The 25,080-nt window shown below is 36.6% G+C and overlaps 1 protein-coding gene across 22 annotated transcripts in view; it reads right to left on the reverse strand.

Moving 5' to 3' along the window:
* NRXN1 (neurexin 1) overlaps nucleotides 1-25,080 on the reverse strand; it is a 763,795-nt gene that overhangs the window by 492,965 nt on the left and 245,750 nt on the right. For all 22 annotated transcript variants that reach the window (XM_086630300.1, XM_086630295.1, XM_086630283.1 and 19 more), the window contains one exon: nucleotides 12-313. In XM_086630300.1, the coding sequence (XP_086486426.1) occupies nucleotides 12-313 (302 nt within the window). The remainder of the gene's footprint in view (nucleotides 1-11; nucleotides 314-25,080) is intronic.

The following is a 25,080-nucleotide window of genomic DNA, read 5'->3' on the forward strand; positions in this document are numbered from 1 at the left end:
TGTACTGTTACCTGACGCAGATTCCTGGTTACTTTCACATCATGCCAGGCATTGTCATTAAATTTCCCATTCACAGGTTCCACCAGCGCTTCAAAGGCCCCTGAGCCCAAATTAATGACCAAGGAGACAGCTCCATTTTTCAGTGCGAGATTGACATAATCAGCCGATTTTCCTGTGTGAAGCATCAGTCCGTTCCTCTGAAGAGTTTTAAATGACAGAGTTATTTCGTCACTGCTACTCTGTATGGGATTCTGAGATAAATCATAGCAGAAGTATTCTGATCCTTTGAACGTCGCAATATATTCTTCTTTTCCTGACAAAGAAAAGGACAGAAACAAACAAATAAATGACTGGCACATAATTAAAAGCAACTTGCATGAATTATTTTCATAGCTAATTCAACAGTATTACTGTAAACACTGTATCAAAAAGTAATTAATTTAAAACACTTAAAATCCATGAAGAAAAAAGATAACTAAGATTTACTGTGAACATGTTTTAAGCTATTTTCTTACAGAATTTTCATGGGTATGATTAAACTCAGAAAATATACTTCATCAGCAATCATATTAGTGTTTGTTAAGCAATTTGATCTGGAACGCATCTAAGTACCTAACATTTAGGTGAATGTGCAAACCAAAGTATTTTTCCAGTCAAAACCCAGATCTTTTCCTTCCCAACTCTCACTAAAATCATGGCATCTCAAAAAGAATCAATAATCTAGATATCTCAAAGTGCTCTGGCATATGATCTTGAATAAACCAAAGGTATAAACCACTCATTAAAGAATCTACCTCAAACCTACACATAGCACTATGCCGGCAAGCAAGTTAACACGCATCAGTAAATAAATAGATTTTTACTGGGATGTACTTTCACTACTTTGTGACTAAGAAAAACAAATAGCAGAAGCTAAGCGTTCAGTCTCTTCAGAAAATCAAGTATAACATAAGAGGAAAGCATAATCTCCATATAAGTCCTACAGATGAACAAATACGTTGACCTTCTACTACAGGTGTACAAGGTTTAGAGCTACATGAAGTCAGGATTTATTTGTTTAGCTAACAATAAGTTAGTAAAATTTCAGTGGAAACCTTTATGTGTTGGTGCAGTGTAAGGATGAAGGTATGAAAACCTGAGGATGTCAAATTTCATCCCTCCAGAATAAACCCCGTCTCCAGAACACAGCTGTATACAACAGTCTATGATACCATCAGAACAAAACCCAAATATATGGATAAATACATAGAGAGGGAAATAATAATGTGATTTTAAAAGAGACCAGTGAATGACAGAGCATGAAAAAAGCAGGTGTGAGAATACAGTTTTTTGAAAAGCCCCTGAGCATATCTGTCTTCTGTTCTTCCATGTCATCTGCTCAAGAACCCCTGCAGTAGACTACACATTAACACTGATGCTAGATATTTGCAATGCTTGTCTTTAGATAGTAGAGCATACTAAATTCAAATAGTACTGCAAAGTAACATCAGATAGGACTCCACAGAGTGATTGCATTTTGGCTTAACCTTGTAATAAGAACATTAAAAATTATCAGTGTATATTCATTTTTAAGCCCTTTCTCACAGATTTGATGCAGAATTCTTTTTATTTATATTTTGATGTGGCAGCAGCCAAAACATACTAGACTATTATATTTAAAAAAAAAAACCACAAAGTGACTGTTTATCTAATATGCTCTGTATACAGCCCAAAGCAAGTTTCAGTGGTATCTCATCTAAAAAGAAAGAAATAAGTTTGTAACAGATGATCCACAGCTGGATTTCAAAGCCTAAGTCTATTTTGCAAATAAACACTTTAAAAAAAAAAAATCTCTCTAAGCACCCTCAAGGATCCTTTTCCCAGCTATCTGTTGATAACACCTCTCCCAATACATAAAACAAAATAAAAAAAAAAAAACCAGTCTCCAGTTTCAGGTTAAAAAATGTTCCTCTACTACAAGCAGCAGCTGATCGCATACAGTCTGCTTCCTATATTGGTCATCCATCATACACAATAAGTATGCAGTAGGAACTAGGTATCACCATAACGTGCTACATCCTAACCAGACTTCTGTAGGGCTGTAATATCTAGATAGCCAGTGCCTCCATGGACAAACCCAATCATCTTTCTGAGGAGGAACTCATAAATAGTATGTCAGGCTTATGAGAACAAGCCTTTGCATGGTGAGAAAAGCTCCAGTGTAACGAGTGTCGTACCCTCCCAGTTTCAGGGGAACAAGAGTCTTGAGATCTATGGGGTTTTTAACATGAAATTCCCTTCTGGACAAAAATTATTTTCTTAGAGGTGTTCTGACTAATCCTCACTATGGAGAGAAAAGCAGTTAAAATAAGTCTGGTATTTTATCACCAGACTACTTCTGCCCAGCATTTTACCTTAGGACAAACGGTATCCTTTGCTGAACTTCATTGAAGTAGGAGCTAGACTTCATTTGTATGATTGAGGCCAAAAATTAGCCTGTTCAATCTGTCCATAAATCTCTATTTTTTATCTTTCACATTAGCAACAGAGAAGAAAGAAAACACCTACTTATCGTGCTTATAACTCTTCCTAGTTTGTCAGGAACAGCAGGTCAAGAGACTGCAGCTCGCACTAAGGACACACAGGAATTACTGTACCCATTCTCCAGGTCTTAAACCTTCCAAATCAGTCCTGCATGCAGAACACTCCACTGATTGCAACACGTCCTGGATCCTGATGTATTTCGGTAGAGGAGGGAAAACCTTGGCTCATTCTACATAAAGAATTTATAAACAATGCATCTTCTGAGGTTTCAATGCACTAAGCAGCAGACTGCATGAATACCATGCATCTCATTTAATGAATATTTAATAAAAGCATAAAACGCTCAAGAGCAAATTTATTTGGTATGGATGCTTAATGCAAAGGCATACTAAACCAGCATGAATACCTACAACGGACAGATGATAAAACTTAAATGCAGCAACTTGGTATGTATAGTCTCATCCCGGGTATTTAATGACTGTAACACAAAAAGCTGAAGGATATAAATGAATCAACATGCCAAATATTTGTGTACACATATTACGCACTGCAAACTACTTCTGTAAAACCAGATCATTCACACAGACATGAAAATACATAGTAGTGTAAGGGTAATATGTGCCAAGCACATATTTTTTAAAAATTATTTCTAAAGAGGGACCTGAAGAAACAAGCAGGAGTATTCATTCAAGCAAATTTATAACCTCGGACTGTAAATAGAGCCACAATTTACGGAGTGGAAAAAGCCTTTAGGGTCGACCTTGGCCAGCTGCCAGATGTCCACCCAGCCACTCTTTCACTCCCCCACCTCAACAGGACAAGGAAAGAAAATAAGATAAAAAGCTCATGGTCATCACAGGCAAGAGGGTCAACTTGGGGGAAAGAAATTTATTGCCATTAGAATAGTTTTAGATGGTGAGAAACCAAATTGAAAATACCTTTCCACTCTCACCTTTTCCCTGGGCTCAACTTCCTTCCTGTCACTCCTTCATTTCCAACTCCTCTACCTTTCCCCACCCTGAATGGCAAAGGGGGATGGTGGCTGCTGCTCCTTCCGCCTCACGCTTTTCCCACGCTCCAGTGAGTCCTTCCCACGGCTGCAGTCCTTCAGGATGAGCCTGCTCCTGTGTGGGCTCTCCATAGACCACAGAATCATAGAATAGTTTGGGTTGGAAAGGACCTTTAAAGGTCATCTAGTCCAACCCTCCCTGGAATAAGGATTCTTCAAGAAATCTCTGCGTCCTCTAGTATGAGGTCCTCCATGGGCTGCAGCATGGATACCTGCTCCCTCATGGTCTCCTCTCCACAGGCTCCAGGGGAATCTCTGCTCAGGTGCCTGCAGCACCTCCTCCCCCTCCTCATTCTCTCACCTTGGTGCTGCTCACAGGGCTGTTTCTCACACTTTTTTTCCTTGCTGTCATGCAGTGCTTTCCCCTTTCTTACATGTGCTTTCCCAGAGGCACCCAACTCCTAACGGAGGGGGTCAGCTGTGCCCTGCGGTAGGTCCGTTGGAGCCAGCCGTGTCCCGCATGGGGCAGCCTCTCCCCACAGAAGTCACCCCTGCACCCCCCCCAACACCACACCACAGATGTGCAATATAAAGGCTAACACTTCTGTGTCTATTGCTCCATAACAATGAGTATTCAAGGTTAAAACTTTTTGACATAATTGCGTTTTTCTTGAGGGAGAAAAATAAAAGGCTAAATCAGTAGCCCTATGCACCTCTTCATTAGAGAGGAAAAAAAAAAAAACCCACAACAAGTGAAAAAACAGCTTGAGTTGTCATCGCAAACATGAAGTCAGCATACTGTGACTGGAAAATATCCATTTCATATGGATCCCATCGGATAGCCCTTTGGAAAAACCAGTAATGGCAAACTCCGAACTCTTCTTCTGCAGCTTCTTCTACAACAAATGCTATGTATCCTGCAGCCTTCACTCTTACTTTTTGAACTCTTTCACATTGCTTTTAGCTTCAATAATAAGGTCTGCGATACTCAGTAACGTCACTGAAGAACCATCATTAACTGATATGTTTAATGATTTTCAAACAAGGTACCTTAAAACGTGTTAGATAAGCTGCAGTTCTTCCCTCTACCTTACTGTGCCATCACTCTGGCACATGAGCTGATCAAAAGCAACTTGTGCATGAAGCTTCCTCAAATTCACAGCAAGGAGAGACCCTATGTGGGGCATTTCTGGAAAGACTTCCTGAATATGGAGTTTAATTTAATTACTAATTTCAGCAACAAAACTGTACAGAAAGTTTGAATCTGAAGTTTTGGGAGCTGAATGATTTTAAGTCATGTTGAAGCATTCAATTTTTAAACAAATTACTTACATTTACATCAAACTAGCATTCATTTGTTTAAAAATTGACTTTAAACTGAAAAAAAAACAAAAACAAGATTGAGCATAACATTTCACTTCAGAAAAATAATTTGATTGAAGAACTCAAACACTCTGGATAAAAAGTTTAATTGCATACTGTTCCTGCCAAACTACCTTTTTTGCTCACCTGGTAAACCAAAAACGTCCATTATTTGCTGGTTTTACATTGTAGGATTGAGTTTCACATATTTGGTCTTCAGAATTGCGGTACTACGAATCAGACCCCATACCAGGACTTCATTAGGGTAGGATGGTAGAGCACTAACATTCACCAGGTAGGTCACATCCATACTGCAGATAATGGAGAGGTTCTAATCTGACAACAGTACAGCTGCAGAGTCAGATGAACCCTTCCCTCTGCTGGATTCAAGACAATACCATCTTCCAAACTTCCAGTTCTGCAACTATGGGCACCCTTGACTGAATGGCATAATTCCTGATCAGGATTAGCTCCATTTAATCTGTTGCCTTTACTATTTAAGGTTCTAGTAATCATAGGCCCCTAAAAGGCTGCTGGATGGCCAGCTCACAGAGGAGCACAAGGATGGCCAGGAGCTCAGATGTCATGTCTTTTCATTCTGGCAATCTCAAAATTTTGTTTCTGAAGCAAAATCAAACTTTACTAATAACTGCTCCAGGCAAGCTCCAGCTGAAGGCACAGCAGCAATTCTCTTTTTCTCATAGTTACTATGTTTTCAGTAAAACTCATTAAATTTAGATTTCTGATGTAAACTGCTTTTAGAAAGCTACAGTTGAAAACAATGGAATGATTCAGCAGCATTTTGATGTATTAGAAATTAACTTCTGATATCAATAGTTAAAAGAACTTTGAATTTTATTCTGATGAGTTTCACTGTGAGAGAAAAAAAGAGTCTGACAGACATAAAGGTCACAGCACTTGACTGAGCTGCTAATGAGACAGTCTGCATACTCAACTAGATAGTAATCTCATTTTCCAGTAGGCGCTGACTGCTAAGAACTACAATACTTTTCCATAGGCATCTGACAACTGAAAATGCTCTTCTTGGCACTACAGAAGAATGAATCCTGAATCGCTGGTTTCAAACAATTGAAGGGAGATTAAGAGTATAGTCTCTTTTCACAGTAAGTATCTCAATAAAACTAAGTATTTTCTTATAACTTGGAAATATCATAGAATCATAGAATGGTTAGAGTTGGAAGGGACCTCAAAGATCATCCAGTTCCAACCCCCCTGCCATGGGCAGGGACACCCTCCACTACACCAGGTTGCCCAAAGCCTCATCCAACCTGGCCGTGAACACTTCCAGGGATGGGGCATCTACAACTTCTCTGGAAAACCTGTTCCACTGCCTCACCACCCTCGGAGTGAAAAATTTCTTCCTTATACCTAATCTAAATCTCCCCTCTTTCAGTTTAAATCCCTTGCCCCTTGTCCTATCACTACATGCCCTTATAAAAAGTCCCTCTCCAGCTTTCCTGTAGGCCCCCTTTAAGTACTGGAAGGCTGCAATAAGATAACCCCGGAGCCTTCTCTTCTCCAGGCTGAACAGCCCCAACTCTCTCAGCCTGTCTTCATAGCAGAGATGTTCCAGCCATTGGATCATCTTTGTGGCCTCCTCTGGACCCACTCCAGCAGCTCCATGTCCTTCTTGTGTTGGAGACTCCAGAGCTGAACGCAGTAGTCCAGGTGGGGTCTCACAGAGCAGAGTAGAGGGGCAGAATCACCTCCCTCGACCTGCTGGCCACAAATATCCACGGCATGAATTCCAATATTTACTATGACAACATATCTAGTTTGGCCAAACTGCACATAATTCAGAAATTCTTTGAAGGGAGGGGAGGTAGTGATAAACTATCTCCACATTTCTCCAGTCTTTGGAGTGATATATTCCTCACAGAAAATTATATCTCCCTTCTCATGAACACTTGGATGCAACTTCAAACATCTTTGCCCTTAATATGGCATTAACATTTAGAAGGTGATTAGACACTGCAGCTCCAATGCTGCCTTGCCATTCCCGGCTATGAAATGGGAAGATAGAAGGTAAAACAGCCACAGCTCTGCCACTGTATGGTTTCAGTGTAGGCTAGAAAAGACTCAGAAAAACCAAGAATAGGAAAACAGGTTACAAAGCTTTATTGTGTTTTTTCACTGAAAAGCAGAGACATTTCTGGCAGATGTACAGCAGGAGCCACATACAAGCCAAAATGTTTCATCAATTAGACACAGGACAGAAAAGCCATGAAGCAATATTGGTGACCATCCCCCGTATCAACTCTCTCAAGTCAAGCAGATGTACTATTTTACTCTTGATATGAAAGTATATACTTAGAATGGACGGATTGAAAGAAATCATATAAAACATTCAAATGTTTTATATATAAAAAAGCAGTTATAATCTATTGCTACATTTCAGACCATAACTTCTATTGATTTTAAAACTGAATTAAGAACAGACTTTATTAATAACCAATTGTGTATACTGGTGGTTGTTTGCTTGTTTTTTCAAATTATCACTTAATGACACTTAGAGAAACCATTAAAAATGCATGGCAGTCATTCTAGCCAGTATGAAGTGTTGCACTTCATTTAATGACTAAAATGTAATTACCTGCATTGAAAAGCATAAGGTAATATGAACACCAATAGCTGAATTTAACATGTTTTTATTCTGAATTTTGAGTACTGTAAATTACCATATTACTGCAGTTACAATCTTGAATAACAGAATATGCATAAAACCAGAAAGACATGATCTATTTGTGTCACAGAAAGGAAACAGACAAGGAGCATGTTTTATTAAAGCAGCCATTAGTGCAGAAAGTATATTTTTCCTATTTTCTTGCTTAGAATTTGCCCTGTTGCCCACTGAAGTCAACAACAGTTTCAGTATTCACTTCTTCAGAGGTTCATTTTAAGTCCTTAGAGTCTTCAAATGTCCAAAAGAAATACTTCCACAGACCTTAGCAGATTTTACAATCCTACATAAGCACTATATTAAAGCTTTACAGCATATCTAGCCTCCTCCCTGGCAGTATTAAATCATAAAACAGGCCTGGCTGATTCCATAATGATTTGATCACATGACCATGCATGATTTAAATCAAATGCATATGACTGGATGCTCTGGTCTTATTAGGTAGTAACAATAATGGGACCATAGACTAAAGAAATAAAATTGTCCAAAGAGAGTAAGTCAAAGCTATTTATTGATAGCTACAATGTTTCTTTACAGAAGAAGAAACCAAAGTCTTAAAATAAGTTTATTAACTAAATTCCAAGGACCCATGTCATGTGACAAACCAATCTATTATTGTACAAATAAAATGCTGTAGAGCGTTGTCAATGTATCTGTCTACCTACCAAAAGAATTATTCTCAAAGAGAAATAAGCTGATACTGGTGATACAGCAAGTTCCTTCTGTACAATCTTCAAAACATTAAAGATGGACTGAATAAATAAATTATGCCAAACCAGAGTCTAGAATGTTCCCAGATGTACTGTTTTGTGCCCCATTTCATGGGTATTTAAAATCCAAACATTTGTTCATTATGCCATCTTCTTATTTATAAAGTCTTTCAGAAAGTCACGCATCCAGGCGAAATGATACACCAAAACAGCATGTAGACAAAATCATTCATAAGGACGACTGATAAAATAAAACAAGACAGCCTGAGCTGCTACTTCTGTAGTAAGTATCAAGAATTTAAAACTTTGCAGTAATAGCAAACTTATGGCTTGCCATGACATACAAGGGGAATACTCTGCACAAAGTACGTACCATTGGAGCTAGAATGATCTCAGGATGCACCACATGCACATATTGCCCTTTTAGATGGTCAGTCTATACCCTTCCAGTAATAGATCACTCGCTGAATCTTAAGATGATAAACTATAAAGACTATAAAGTATTTCTCCATATTTTATACCTGAATTTGACCTTATTTTTTTTTTCCCCAAAACCATAAAACAGTCTTACCGGATTGCATACAAAAACAGATCATGAAACCACCTAAAGCAAAAATCAAATTATTACTGTCTACTTAACAAATTTAAGACCTAAGTATGAAACCAACAAAAATGATGAAATTATGATAAAACCTAAGAAATTACTAATTCAAATGGAGTTCAGATGGTCTACTGTATAAGGTAGGGTTGAATTTATTTTTAAAAGTGCTGTTGTTGCTATATATTATTAGTTTTCTGTTCCCATCTCACTCATTTTTTTTAATAGAAGGATCTCCCATTCTTTCTCTTTCTCACATTCTTTTGTTCCTTCCTAGCAACTATTCTCCTTGCTCTCTAAATAAGTCTTCAGAGAAAATTCCAAGGGAACAATTTGGGGAGAAAATGAGATTCACGATTCCACATCCACAACTAGGAAACGTCCACCAGTTACACATCCCTGGCTCCCTTCCCTGTTCATATAGTGTATGCTGAAAAGGACACAGCATGCTGGAAGAGATTCTCTAGCAGGAACTGAAACTGATGTTCTTGAGCATCTTATTTTTCAGCATACTCAGAAATGCATTGTGCAATTGTAATATTTAAGCAAACTTTGAGTGAGAAACAAGATAAGTATTACACATAAATCAGCAAACAAGGAAAGATGTACGCACAGGCTGTTAAAAGCGAACAGCTATACTGTGAATGGGAAATTTTAGTCTGAATAGAGCTGCTATTGTTACAGAAAGATGAAGATGCAGTATCACAAAAACAGCAGTTACCAGCTCCAGAAAGCATTCCAAATGAATTGCAATTTTAGTAGTCACATTACACTACCTTCTTCTTCCTTTATTAGGGAATAAACCCATTATGAGATAATCATGGTTTGTCTAACATGAGAACAAAACATATAAGACCATGAACAACTTATTCTGAAGGAGTCAGGAATCATTTCTCAAGGGTTTCTTATTATTATTTAAATGATCCTTTTACAGAAAAATGCTGTACAAGTGTCTATTCATTCCAAAGATCCAGAGAGCTGATGAACCATCCTCAAGCCCTTCTCCAGGAGAAAATGCTGTACTCAAAAAGATGACAAGGGAAGTAAGACTTTGGTTAGTTGTTCTAACCAACAAATTCAGACTACCAGAGTCTCTTTATAAAGTTCACTCTCAATACATCAGGATATCGTTTATCTCAAAAAGACGCTAAGCCTGAAATCCTGGGCAGCAAAGTCTGAGCTAATTGTATCCAACATACAAGTAAAACTAGTATACATTTAAGTAAACTGAAGTGCAAAGTAAAATTCCACCTGACAACCAGAATTTAACAGCGTGAGTGATAAAGTCGTGCATAATATCATGTTGCAGTAGCAGAGGAGAAACTTGAAATAGCTTTTCTAACTCCTGTTTTTTTTTACACACATTCATTAAATTAGTTGCCAATTACAAGAAGTATGAACTTATGCATCGTAAACCTGTGATCCCTTCCCACCATCTCAGATTAGAATAAAAAGATGATAGTTGTCACTCATGATGAATGACTTACAGGGAACACTAGATAAGTGATAAATTACTCCATTTTGCTAAACAGCAATTTTAATTAATTTCTAAAATGGGTAGACCATGCAATATCCTCACTAATTTTTAGTCCCTTTTATTTAATCACACAGATTATGCACTTCAAAAGCAAATTTGCAACTGGGGAGGGAGAGTAAAGTCAGCAGGAGATTTTAGGAACGATGCCATCTTAGTGTACATTAAATACCAGAGTTTTAGAAGTGAAAATATGTGCATCTTTTTCCTAAGAACATTTATATCTTTAAAAAGTAGATTATAAAGTCCTGCAGTTTATATCATAGTGATAATACCTTTCATATAATTACTTGAAACCCCAAAGTTTGACATTGTAATTTTAAAGGCATTCTTTTTAAATTAAGAATAAACTGCAAAACGCCAAATACACGTAACACTTCTGTGTTGACAGAAGAAGAAACTAGTTTTACTCAACATTACTGTTGTCTTAAAATTCAATAAGGGATTTTGGTCAGATGTTGGGAAACCAGGCTAGCATTATACTGACAAATAAGTATAGGCTTCAGTTACCCCGTCAAGGTAAAAGCTGTGCTGAATAACTTACCAAAGCCCTTTTCCAGGCCTGAAGGACCCTACTGACTTTGCAACTAAACTGCAAAATACAGATTTTCAGCTTTCAAAGGATTGGAAGCACAGAGGCTTTCAATATCAGATTGCTTACAGAAAGCAGAGTTGGTAGAAAAACTGACATTACGATAGTAAAAACATTTTTACTTTTTATCGTTATAACTATAAAACTTCTGCAAATGCAGGTTTTAAAAGGAATCTGGTTTGAGTGATGACACAGAAAAGGTAAAGTTCTTCCTCCACGTCCTGGGCTGGCTCTCTTCTGCCTGCACCTTGCAGGGAAGAGCTGCACAAAAGGCTGTGTCATAGACAAGAATAAAATAAATCCAATTCTTGGTCTGCTGCTAAGACAAAGCAATACCACCTTACTCCTTGCTGAGGGTTTTCCAGAAGGCTTGCACTCATTTTTCATTATCATAAGTAAAAATGTGCATTAGGACAGGAAGAAATACTTAAGATTGCTTTGAATTTGTTGGTATTTTATTTAACATACATTTCAAATGAGACAATAAGGAAGAAAATAGTCCCAAACTAACACATTACATGAATTTATCATAATACGTAGAGTTAACTAGTTAAATGGCCCAGTAAAGAACCTTTCCCATGCTAATAACAAACTTCTGAAACATCAGCTGAACACCTCTCTTATGGCACCACACAGCACTTATGGTATGAGTGCTGCATGTCCTGGAGTTTGGATGCAATAAAAAAAAAAACCCACAACACAAAAAAACCAAACAACCAAGCACACAACCAACAATAAGCCATTTTCTGGTCCTAATTAATTCCACTTAAAAGCAGCAATGCGTAACAATAGGTTTTCCAGAGATGCAGAAGGAGGGCCAATGAAAAGGTATGATGTGCATAACGAGCCATTTTTTTAAAACTAGTTTTGCACTAGTATCAGAGTGGTACTACAGGAACATGTAGCATTTGTCTCAGTAATAAGAACCACAGCAGTGATTTGAAAAAAGGAAACCAAACCAAACACCTTCTAGAGGATATTATACACAACTGCCACATTTTTTCAGTCACTGTCTAAGATTGCATCATTGAAAGAATGTCTACGTATAAGCATTGGGAGAAAGTCTGTTGGATCTCTATGTTAGTCTTCAAAACATGTTTGGAAGAAGCTATTTACAACTCTTAGAGTTCCTATAAACATGAGAAACTATATATGAAAACAATTTTCTTACCACATTTTCTAGCCCACTGAGGATACTATCACCTAATAAAGAGAGCTTTTCTCACATTTAAAACAAAGAAACATGTTTTCAAGTTACTGAGTATATGAGGAATATATTTTATGAAAGAATCCTACAGCAACAAAGGAGACCTGAAAAGCTGAAGTCTTAACTGAAGTGATCTGCTGTTTAAAATAATGAGCAGACAGAAGTGCTTATGGCCTATTGCTACGTGCTAGAAGTTTTTGAGCTAAACAAGCAATCCCTGAAATCCCATTACAATCCTTCTCTTTAAAGAAAGTTAAAGGAGCTATTATGTTAGCTGTAAACATTAAAAGATTTTTTTTTAAATATATCCAGAACTTAATCTGTAAGAACCTCAAAACTTTTCAAAGACAGACAGACCAACCATTAGCCAAAAATACTATTTGAGCTTCATCATCTTAATTCATCATCACATGGATAATAATTCAGTCTAAACTGTATTTTTTTAAATAAGGCTTTCTATGAGAAGCAGCAACAGGAGCAATATGCCTTCTTCTGGTTTATTTGATAATTCTTTTGGCGTCTCATTCTCAGAGTTACCTTCAGCCATTATCAGTGACTAGATCAAAAAGTGTCCAAATGAGCTACAGGATCAGAAAGCTCTTTCGTTTCTCTTTCCACATATGCTGACTTGACCTCTAAATACTTATTGAATTTTTATATATCTTGTTCAATGAATCATCAAAAATGGAACCTAAAATATCCCTACATGCTCCTTCTCCTAATTTTCAGGCTATGTAAGACAACTATTTACACTAAAGGAAAAAGAACTTTATTAACTGTCTATAGTAGTATCTTTGAAATGCGTAATTTTTTTTGCAAGTTAAAAAAGCTCATCATTCTAAAGCAATTGAAAATTGATTTAGATTGGACACCAAATCTTGGAATAATTTCTGGTTTGTGAAAGAACACAGTTTTGTTTTCCCCTTTTTTCATCATTAAAAACTAAAGTAGAAGTTACAAATAATTTGTAAGATTCTAAAAAAGTTTTTTCTTCTGAAGGATGGCAAAGGTCGAAGAATTTCTCAGTTAGTTAGCAAAAGAATATTGCTATTTTAAATTGGTTTAACAATTAGTATTGAATTTTCTTATCTAATAAGTAAAAATTCAGACTACCTTCCTCCAAATGTTAAATTGACTAATGATCACTACACTGAGTAATGAAGGTTGTTTTTAACCTCCCTTTATAAATGTAGCTGGCAGACAAAACTAAGGACAACACACAAATGAGCACGGCATAGATCCTTCTTGATTTGGGGAAAGGACAGAAAACATTCTCCTTTGGAAATAAGAATCATCTAGGTATCTAGATTTGAAAAAGGACACAGAAAGCATGTGGTTTAGAACAGAGGGAAATAAAATATTATTGGTAACTATTTGTATAACAGTGGTGACTCCTGTCAAGGTCATGGCCATAAAAATAGTTGAACAGAATTTTACGAAAAAAAAAATACACAGAACCACAACCACTTGCATATGTATTGTAAGAAACATTCAAGGGCAAATCCAGAGCACTTGTATATAATCATGAAACAATTATTTCAAAATCCACATAAAACACTCAAATGGCTTCCCAACATAGATAAAACCTTGATGGTTATGACAGTGCTGTTATATTATAATCTTAAGGCTGCGATATACCTTCCTAGAAATAGTTGGACCTGTTACTTAAATTTTTCTTTTTCTCGTTTCAATGCTGCCCTCTACTTCCCTCTTCCCTGTATATTAGTTTTTCTCCTTCAGAGACCGTTCTTCTTGCACTGTAATTCCTGCTGAGAGGCAAAGGTAGGCTAAGCCGTATGCTGCTCAGTTTTCTTGCTAATCAGCAGCCACTGGAAATGCCCAATCGTGTCTGAAGATCACAATATGCCTTACTAAGAAAAAAAAGCTCTATTTCCCTTCTGTGTGCAGCAGCCAGATATAAGAACAAAAATAGAAGTGGGGACATGTTAAGAATATAGGTAAAAGCCCAATTGAATTCAAAGTAATGTAACACACTTTATGTTGGAAAAGGTACTAAACCCTGATGAAATCTACAGAAGGCTGACAGATAATAGTATGTACTGAAGTATTGTAGCTGTTTTTTTCCTGTTTGGCATGCTAGGGTTGGTTTTGCTGGATTTAGGATATATTCAAATATTACTGCTTATCGGAGAACTGTTAAGTGTATTGGCATTATCATGCATTATTATTTATTCTTAAATTAACACCCGCTTTCCAGGACAATAAATTTTTGTAATAGTTCAATAGGATACAAGTTTTTCATAATCCTTTTCCTCTCCATCCTCAATCAAAATTTAGGTCATGATATTTTGGAACACGAGTTACTTGGTAAAGATCTCTGTAGATGTAAGCAAGGGTCTATGCCTGGAGAATATAACACCAGGGTTTTGTGTAAATAACAACCACAGATATTCAGATGGTAATTTCACACATGATGGTCTCAAAATCTGGGTTTACCTGAGTGCAAACATAAAAGTATGTAAGCAATGTTTTTTGCTAATGAACACAGATAGTTATTAATGTAATTTACATTAAGTTACCAAGGAGGAGCAGCAGCTACCTAACAAACTGAGTTTTAGGAAACAAGTGTTACCGAAACAAGCGCTCTAAACTGTTTTGGAGCTCAATCATTGTCACTGCACAGCCACTTTGTGAAACAAGCCTGCTTACAAAGGCCCTGATTTGGTAGTGTGAAATAGCTTCTTAAACACATAGTAAGAGATCAGTGCAATATTAAAGTTCTTAAACCTTTTCCTCCACAGCTTTTTCCATGATTGTCTAAAGCTTACCCCCATAAGGTGATAAAGGAGGAGACAATTTAAAGAAACTTGATGGATACATTAAGAAGTTTCGAGTAACAACGGTAAGTTTTCCTGTATTAAACAGAAGACAATTCTATCACCTCCTCTTCTTCTTTGCAATACGCACCAGGACCTGACAAGATGCACTCTTTAACAGAGTTGAATTATGTTCTAATATACTACCAGTAAGCTGTATCAAAATAAGGCTTTCAAGACCTACTCTTTATACCTCTTTTTTTTTTAAAAAAAGGTATCAAAATGATACTTTTTTAAATTATTTTTTTTAAAAAAAAAGATACTTTAAGAGTTATAAGTAGGTTTCTTGGCCTGATCATATTTTTAAAATTGTATTTAGCAATGTGCACTGATATATTTTCAACTATGAATATACAAAAGAGGTATGTGTAAATTTATCTTTAAAGGATCATTTTAGGTATCTATTGTAAAAATATAAAAGATTGCTAAATATCACAAATCAATACAAAGCATATATCACAAGTATAAATACCAAGTCTTGATATAAAATCTGAGAAAATCCAAGAAAAAGTCAGCAAGCACCAAAATAATCAGTATTATACACATTATGCATTTAGTTTTTTTGAAAACTTAATAGCTTTTTTTCGTGAATTCACTGTTACCTACCGATCTTTATTTTTTTCAAAAATTATAAGTCTTTGAAAATGCTTGATAAGGAGGCCTCTCTACTGACATTATCAATAGTCTTTTTATAGAAGCCTGCAGTAACAGTGCAAAAAAGTGAAAGAAGATTAGCAGAGTATAAAAATAATTGGACTCTAGTGTTGTATTGACATTTTAGAGGAAAGATTTGCTGTCATATTTGGGCCAAGTTATTTGCTGGTAAATTCCACTGAAGAAAGCACATTTACACCACTGATACTCTATCCTGTTCTTTATGCAATAACTATGCCTAAGAAGATGAGAGACTTACAGTGTCATAGATAAGTTGACATATTTGTATCATTACACGCATCTAACATAAAACTTAAGATCTCATTTCTCAGGTGATGGAAAGAGGAGAAAAAAATATAGATAGAAAGACTGACACTGCAGAAACATTGACTCATCTTAGAAACATTAGACATTAAACAAGTAATTTCACTTCTTAAAGAACTTGTCTGAAATAACTGCTCAGCATATTTCAATATTTATTATTACTGCACAAGAGCTTGCTATTATGTACAGCCTCATGCCCTATGGATATGAAGAAAAACCAAGAACAAAGTAAACATCCAAAGAACACCTACCTAAAAAAGAAAACTGAAAAAAATAATTTAACCTATCTTATAAATGATAATCAAAAGAGGTGGTGAGATACTCTGTTGACAGGAATAATACATAACTGTCAGATTTGGCTGCTCTTCCTTTTTCAATAATGTAATCTGCATCCAGAGTCTAAAGTTTCTCTACATATCAAGGCACGAAGACTGGGTTCACCACAGCTGCTGGTACTCCACTAAGCTATTGGCCAGAGCAGGCAGGGGAAGAAGCAATGAAATCTGTATCCTTGCACTAAATGTTTTGGCAACTGACATCTATTCCAAAATATTCCCTCTCAACCAATGAGGAAAAAAATGCAAGACTGATGCCTGTGACAATAACAGCAGGAGCCACAGTCTGGTTCCTTCTTCATAGTTTGTTGGTCCCACATAAAACTACGCAGGAGTCAGGAGCAAGGAGTATAACTGAACTGACAATTGGAACACAACTGCAGTGCAAGAAAAATTATATGCAAACTCCAGGTATAATAAACCCCTTCCATTCCCCCCATAGAAGAAATAAGATAATTTTTTTGTTCTTCCCTATAGCATAAAATAACTGAAAATTGGCTTCAAATTGTAATTTAAATGCAAAATCTCTTACTAGCCGCCTCTACTTTTCCCCCTCTGTCCATGCCTCATGGGTCCCCTGTAATTACTGCTCAGCTGTTTAGACATACAGCCCCAGAGGCCGGTTAGTTCTTACAATTACTACACTAGGAAAATGCCATGATGCAGTAGCCAGAATGACAGGATCACTACACATTCAGAAAACATTTGCACTACGAGTTCTAAAAGCTAGTAATTCAACCTTCTACAACCTAGTGTTTTCTTTGGATTGCTGAATACAGTTTTGCTTTTCTAAAGTATCTCTTCACTTTATAGCACCCTGAGAAAATGAGTAAAACCCTTTACGTACAATACACAAGACGTTTGATTCTGAGTACATGTCACTAGACTTCTAAAACCATTTGATAACTACTTTGGATATCTCCAAATTAATTAAAATTGAGGAGCTCTTCACAAAACACACTAGCATTCATCACTGAAACATCAGGTCAGTTATTACATTCATGAAATTATTTAAACCTTTCTGAACTTCCAGGAAAGAAAGGGAATTACTGCATCTGTCAATCAAGGAACCATTCTGTTACTGTTATCTATACTTCTCCCCAAGGCTCCAACTCCCTACAGATTCACTAAGAGTTTTGATTGCAATCCCTATAGTATTCAGTTTTGGTACTAATAGGAAGCTGTGTTTGAAGTATATTAGAATCTCACCTGTCAGTACTATCATTAAGGTAATATCATACTTCAGTATTCAAATGAAACAATAGTAGAATTATAAATGGTTTAAAATAAAAAGGTATGTCCATCACTAAAATTCTGCTTAATCATCATTAAACAAGAAACCTGCAGACTAGCTCTTTCCTAATTCTCTTTTACTTCTGGTCATGTTCATTGGACTCCTAAACTGAAATTTAGAGGTAACACATGATTTAAGTCCAGGATAATTTGATTATTTTATTATTGAAGGACTTTCTTGTACATTACTCTGGGGCTATGGAGACAAAACACACATAGAAGTATCTCCATTTCATAAGTGAAAGCAGGCAGGGTTCACATGCTAGCCACAAAATGGCAACCGTGTGATGCATCCAGGGGCAGCTCATGCAGCTCTTGTTTTGTCTTCCTATGCTCCCCTCAGTTATTTCCCTACTCCACCAATACAGAGTTAATAAGCAACTTTTCCGTGCTGCCATACAAAACACACAGACTGATTGATTTAGACAGTCTCCCCATTTTTATTTTCTTGCCTCATCTTCCTCTTTCTGAGCCCGTTTGTGCTGCCCCAAGCACAGCTGAACAACAGCCTGCACTGGCTCCTCAGAATATTATAATAGAACGTTTCTTCACTCATTCTGTTGTTTTTTGTCAAGTGCATTCCTATCGTAGTAAATGACCCATTAAATTACTAAATCCATTTACCCCTATAAAAGCAAAGAACTGTTTCAGAAGAAAGAAAAACTACTGCTAAGCATTCTATTGAAATTCAAGAATTTACACTGGATTTCCAAAGCGGTTTCAAGAGTAGCTGGATCTTGACCCTTTTCTGATAATGCAATAATAAGCATCTAGATATTTTTCCCTGGCAAGAGAGCAGCGCTAGGACAAGATAGTTCCGAAAATTCCTTGGCTTCACTCTAGACTCAAAAAGTCATAAAATCACCCTCTTAATGTCATCAGTTTTGATGACATTAAGTCTGGCATTATGTTTGGAAAAGCACACTTTCATTCTCTTAACACCCCAGCAGTTTTGTAAAGTACCACCCCTACAGCACAGTAACTTGCACCTGACCTACTAGATCCCGTGCTCACTCATTGCAGTCCAGTGCTTTGGATGTTTTTTTCCTATAGTCACAGCTGACCATAGGCAACAAACTATGAACCAAACAAATCCCAAATCCCTAAGTGGGCAGATGCAGGATAATTCTGTATTTTGGCTCCTATACACCTATAGCTTTCTCTCATTAAACGAGCTGTAACTTGAGTAGTGACCTAATTCTGCCGTATCCTTTATTGTAAGAACAAAAACAATTACAAACAGCTCCCAATAAAGCTAAATCTTTTTTGCATTTTTCTTGAAACACTATGCTCATTTCTGATACACTTAAATTTAAGTCAGTCTCTGTAGACCTCCCAATGCCTTGAATGTACACAGAAGAATGCAGAAAGATAAACATTTTCTTACTGTGACCTACAACAATGTGCTGAAACTTTAATTATTATGTTAATTCAAGCATTGGGCCCAGTGGATTTATTTTATCCCAGAAGCTAATACAATCTGCTCTGAAATGAAATGTGGCTATTAGCTGCATTTAAGTATTTTTTTCTGCAAATATTTAGGCAGAGTAACTAACGACTATGCACTATATAAAATCTAATCCTAATTTTGGAGCGTTTTCCTCAAGTAGATGTGTAATTCCTCAGAAAAATACTGAAAATGTAGTTGCCTGTAGGAGCAAAAGCTTATGTCTTGGCCAAACATTATGGCCCTGATTCCAGCCTTTTGAAGCAAGACTAGTATTTATTAGACAAAGATCATCTTATACTTGCCAGGACTCCGTATCTTATGCAGACATATACCATTATAGGGTGACATTTGGGGAGGAAAAATAAAAAGAAGACCAACATTTTTTCCACTGCAGGACAGGACCATGTTCTGTCCACACTAAATTTGGAATCAGAACAAGAATACTCAATTCTAAAAAATAGTACATTTGGAAAAAGATGGCTTATTATTAAAGAGAATAGATTTCTCAAGTCCTGAAGGTTTAAAGGACCCGCACTGGAAGAAACATCAGCCACTGCAAATTGAGGTTTGACCTTTTTCCTGACACACAGTACAAGCATTTCTGATCAGCTGTCCCTCACATCAAATTGCTAGCCCCAGTTTTTTATCATTCGTCTAGAAAAAATACCTACTTTTTTTTTTTTTTTTATCCTCAGACTCAGCGAATAATTTCCTTATTTTCCTTTAGCAACACGATTGACAAAAATGAAACTCAAATTGTGGACAGCTTAGAAGAGGAAAAAAAGTGAAACACCTTGATGGGATGAACTCGTCAGACATCGGTAAAACCAGTGGAACTTTGCTGACTGCACAAACCTTTTTTTAAGCAACGGAGCAAGAGGTAGCTTACATAGTCTTACTTTTCCTTGGTTGCTACATCAGAGTATTTCCTATTGAAGTATCACAAAAGCACCTGTGTTGTAATTAGGAGCAATGTGACTTTCATCAAGGAAAGTTAAAAAAAAATGTTTCATATAATAAAAGCAAGCAGGAATTAATGCAAGCTTTCAGGCTTTATACTGCCAAGTAAGCCAGAGATTTTGTCCTGTGCTCACTTTTGATTATACATTTTAATTACTTACTATCATATTGCCTTGATAATCATCACAAAGGCAATTCCATAATTACCAGATAAAAATCTTTATGTTCTGAAAAGAAAAAAAAATTACAAAGGAATTCTTATGTCAATATTTTCTGAAGTTGATGTAAATAAAATGGGTTAAAAGCTTTCAAGCTGAGAGGATGTTAAAGACCATGGATAGCTTAAGTATATTTTTGCATTATTTCTAAGCAATACGGTCACAAGAACATTTGCTTCCTGCATTACTTTTAACATTTCCCCAACAGCAAGACCGCATTCAGAGGATTCTTACATATTTCTACATTACTCAAGTCCTATTCCTAACAGTCTGTCCAGGATAGAGTCAGCATACACCTCACACGAAAATAACAGGCTTATTAAAGCACAGCTCTGATACAAACCTGGTTTTTATTTTTAATTTTTTTTCCCCTTAAATTCTTCAAGATCTGTAGTGCATCACACTACAAGGATAATCTTTGTAATTTACAGATTCTTTACAGTTTAATTTATTATATGAACGTAATGTAATTCTCATTTGTATATATATGAAGGTATATACACAAATACAGATATATGTTTGTATGTAGTTTATAACCACAGAAGAATTTCTTAATGTATTTTAATTAAATCAGTTGCCTCTCCCCCATTTCAGTAATTTTTTTAGACACATAAAAATAAAAAATCCAAAGGATTTTAAAATATCCTTTTTAGAGTATACAAGTTCATCTGGTACAAATTCTTCCTTAATAAACCTATGGTTGGTTTTTCTTCTTGCTCAAACACATAAACACCCTTTTTTAAATTTGATAGTGGGAGGGAAAAAAAAAAGAAAAAAAAAAGATGCTTTTTCCACAGCTAAAGAGGGTTCAAAGTTACCATGGTAACTGAACAAAAAGTCACTAAGGACTTGCTACCACAGGCCTTTGCCATATATACACTCAGTAAGAGGTGTTGGAAAGTCTTTTACGATTATTTTAAACACACCGAACTAGCAAATTCAGTGTTGATTATTATAAACAAATGTTAAAAGTGTACATCTGGATTATTTTTGCGGTACAGTTTAACACAGAGAGGCTCATTAAGTAAAGGTCAATTACTCCAAGTTACATAAACATAACAGAATACTGGAAAATAGATTATTGTGTGAATCTTGTTATACCAAATTTTCTCAGTTAAGTATTCTGTTGTCATGAAAAAATACTTCAACAAAGTATTCATTAAATCTCAAATGAAGCAACTCAATTGATTTCCTGCCTTTGAATCTGACAACTTAAAGCCGCAAAATAGCAAAAACACAGATATAGCACTAATTTTGTGAGAAAATACAGCCCTGCCTTAACGTTATTTCATGTATCCCGAAATAGATTCCATAGCTAATAGGTGATTAGCCACCACTACTTGAGGATTGTAAGCCATCACATAACGACACAGGATTCTGAAATAGAGAGGCTCAGTTAGACTACTTGGATATGAGCTTAATACTTTTCAATCAGTGAGCTAAAATGACTAGAACAGAGAGGAATGCAAAGTAAACTTCATTCAGTGAAATGATGGTTCAAAAATAAACGAATCATCCTGACAGCAAGAAATAAATCTTATACCATATATTCACAAAAAACTCAGAGCTGAATTTTTCTTTTCTCAACTGTATCATCTCAAAATCGTAAAAACAGATTTCTAATTTCATTATGTAGGATGTTCTAGAGCATTAGTATATGTTTATAAATAGCTATAACCTACTCCAAATAATTCTGTTAAACAGCATTATACTTACGTACTTCTCTGAGCCAGACCCCAAATATTCATTGGCATCCCTGGAAATGTTCAAGGCCAGGTTGGATGAGGCTTTGGGCAACCTGGTGTAGTGGAGGATTTCCCTGCCCATGGCAGAGGGGTTGAAACTAGATGATCTTTAAGGTCCCTTCCAATCCTAACCATTCTATGATTCTATGATCCCTAGGGCCAGGAGTGCCACTCTTCACAAGGGGTTGTAAAATTCAGCAAAATTGATATCTTAATGAACTAAATTCTTCACCATTCCTTAGAGCTGATATATTGTACTATTCCACTCTACTCAGGGCAGTGGTGAAGCAATTCAGTCAAGAAAAGGAAAAAAAGCTGGAATTCGGCTAGACACTTACATTTACTCTGAAATTTACCTAGACCTTTAACCAACAAAGCCACCATGAACAGCTTTACTTGCTCCTCCACTGCACATGCTTTTGTTAGTAAGTCTTTCTACTAGGTGTATATACCCTTTTCATTGATTTTCCAAAAATCTCACCACAGGATGCCAAAGCCTGCAAAGTCATTCAGGAAATTTCAATTATAAACAAGAAATTGGCTCAGAGAACAATCCCACACTAGCGTGCTTGTCATTGAGTCCTTTAAAGAAAGTAAAATAATCACATACTCCTATGCTATATCCTATCAGTCAATGCACTTCACATACAGGCCTTGAAAATTTATACCTTATATTAAGATGAGCCCTAGAGTACTCTTCCAATTATTTTGTAATTGTATTTTAAAAGGCATCTGGGATATTGTCATAAGCTGTTTACTGAAGTTGTGTAAAGATGAAAGCCTTGTCCCGAATACGAGTTCTTTCACCTGGTGGGCAAAAGAGAGAGTTGTTTTATTCCAGTTCTGTGCAGAAAAGGGGAACTAAGGGATAATTCACAAAGCTAGCACACCTTTGTAACAGTACAGAGAATATTTATACTCTTAAAGTTGTGCAATTAATATATTATTCATCCTTTAGTCAGCATTCTTGATACTGATGGCCCTAGTAATGCTATGCTTCCATTTAAAGGGATAGTACACAAATATTTCACCCCACATCCTCAGAGACGGGTTGGTCTCATTTGGGTAGGGTTTTTTTCCTCCCCTAGAGGTGTGGCTTTACCATGTTAATGAGTAAAAGTTCAGTGTAAATTCAATCTTGGCTAATTTATCCTGGTATTTCTTTGTTCCACAGATTTATGGTGCCATCCTGTCCCCCTCCTCAGGGTTATTGGTTATCTTACCTAGTTTGGGTAATCCCTTCTGTTTTATCTCCCTGATTTCTTCAACAAAAAGATGTTAATTTTATCTATTACTTTATAAAATCCTTTGTATTTTTTGGTCCTAGTTTCAAGATCTTTAAGATTTGTATGGTAGTAATGTCCAGTTCTGGCAGTACATAGTGACAGACCAGCACACCTCCTCACCTGAGCAAAATGCTTAATCACACTTCTGAACTCTGCACTTAGCCACCCTGCAGCACCTCTGTCATGTTTTAAGTATGTGCACATCCGCGCAGAGTTTTCTTCTGTATATTAGATCTGCATCTATCTTCTTACTGAGCAGAAAGATGTGAAATACTAAATTGAAGCACATTCCAGCCATATGATAGTTGCAGCACATCCCTCCATATACAAACTTTCATATGTTAGTATTTTGAAGGTGCAAAATAGAAGATTTATTCACCCTGTTCCCTGGAAGAAACACTATTCTTGCATTGAAAAACTATGTTAATTCAACTAATAGTACTGCGCTCAGCTTTGGGGTCCTCAACACAAGAAGGAAATGGATCTGTTGGAGCAGGTCCAGAGGAGGGCCACAAAGATGATCCGAGGGCTGGAGCACCTCTCCTATGGAGATAGGCTGAGAGAGTTGGGGCTGTTCAGCCTGGAGAAGAGAAGGCTCCGGGGAGATCTTATTGCAGCCTTCCAGTACTTAAAGGGGTCTACAAGAAAGCTGGAGAGGGACTTTTTACAAGGGCATGTAGTGATAGGACAAGGGACAATGGCTTTAAACTGAAAGAGGGCAGATTCATATTAGTTATTAGGAAGATATTCTTCATTCTGAGGGTGGTGAGGCACTGGAATAGGTTGCCCAGAGAAACTGCAGCTGCCGCATCTCTAGAAGGTTCAAGACCAGGTTTGGATGAGGCTTTGAGCAACCCAATCTATCGAAAGGTGTCCTCCCCATGGCAGGGGGGTTGGAAATAGATCCCTTCCAATTCAAGCCATTCTATGATTCTTTGAACATATGAAGATATGTTTTTCAATCCTGAAATAGTTAACCTCTGGGGATTTTAGTGTTTCTTTTCACATTACATTATACCTACTTATTACCAGAGCAGATGGGAAGATACTGAGGGGGCAGTTGCGTGCCACAGCACATCTTGTGGTCCTATTTACTTAATAATCCAGACTTGGGACCCATCTGGACCTCCTGGAGCTACACATTACAGTCCATGTCCCCATATTTAATTCTTCCTTATGTGTTGTGAGGGAGGACAGGAAATGGTATGTGCCTAGTTCTCACCCAGCATGGAGTTAAGATGGGACTGAATCACTCATCTAGACTGAGTCCCTGTGAAAGTTTTCCAGATCTCAAAGTTTAGACACCAAGTCCAGAGCTTATTTGTAAAATATTAGTCACTCTAATAAAAGAGTATTTTCTGATATTTTCTACCATCTTTATTTTTTTAGCCTTAGTGTCCTGAGATACGATGCATGTGGCAGACGCACTAAAATTAAGAACTGAATTCAGACCTGGTAATTTATTCTCAGCACTTTGCATTTTACTTAGATTTGAAAATGACAAGCTGTTGGTCCAATTTTTGTCAACATGTTTTTAATTAGTTCTGAATTTATGACAATTAAAGCTCACAGTTGCTTTTAAAATGAAGTTACTGAATTTGCCTTAATTCGTTTTCATTGCTCAGCAATGTGTGCATTTTAATTCACCATGGAAATATTCCATCCTCTCTACTTTCTACAGGGAAGGCACTACCATCAGTGCTATCACTTTTTTTTTCCTGTGAAACTTATTGACTAGAAAA

This window comes from Tauraco erythrolophus, chromosome 2 (genome assembly GCF_009769465.1).
Source record: "Tauraco erythrolophus isolate bTauEry1 chromosome 2, bTauEry1.pri, whole genome shotgun sequence".
In the NCBI taxonomy this organism is placed as follows: domain Eukaryota; kingdom Metazoa; phylum Chordata; class Aves; order Musophagiformes; family Musophagidae; genus Tauraco; species Tauraco erythrolophus.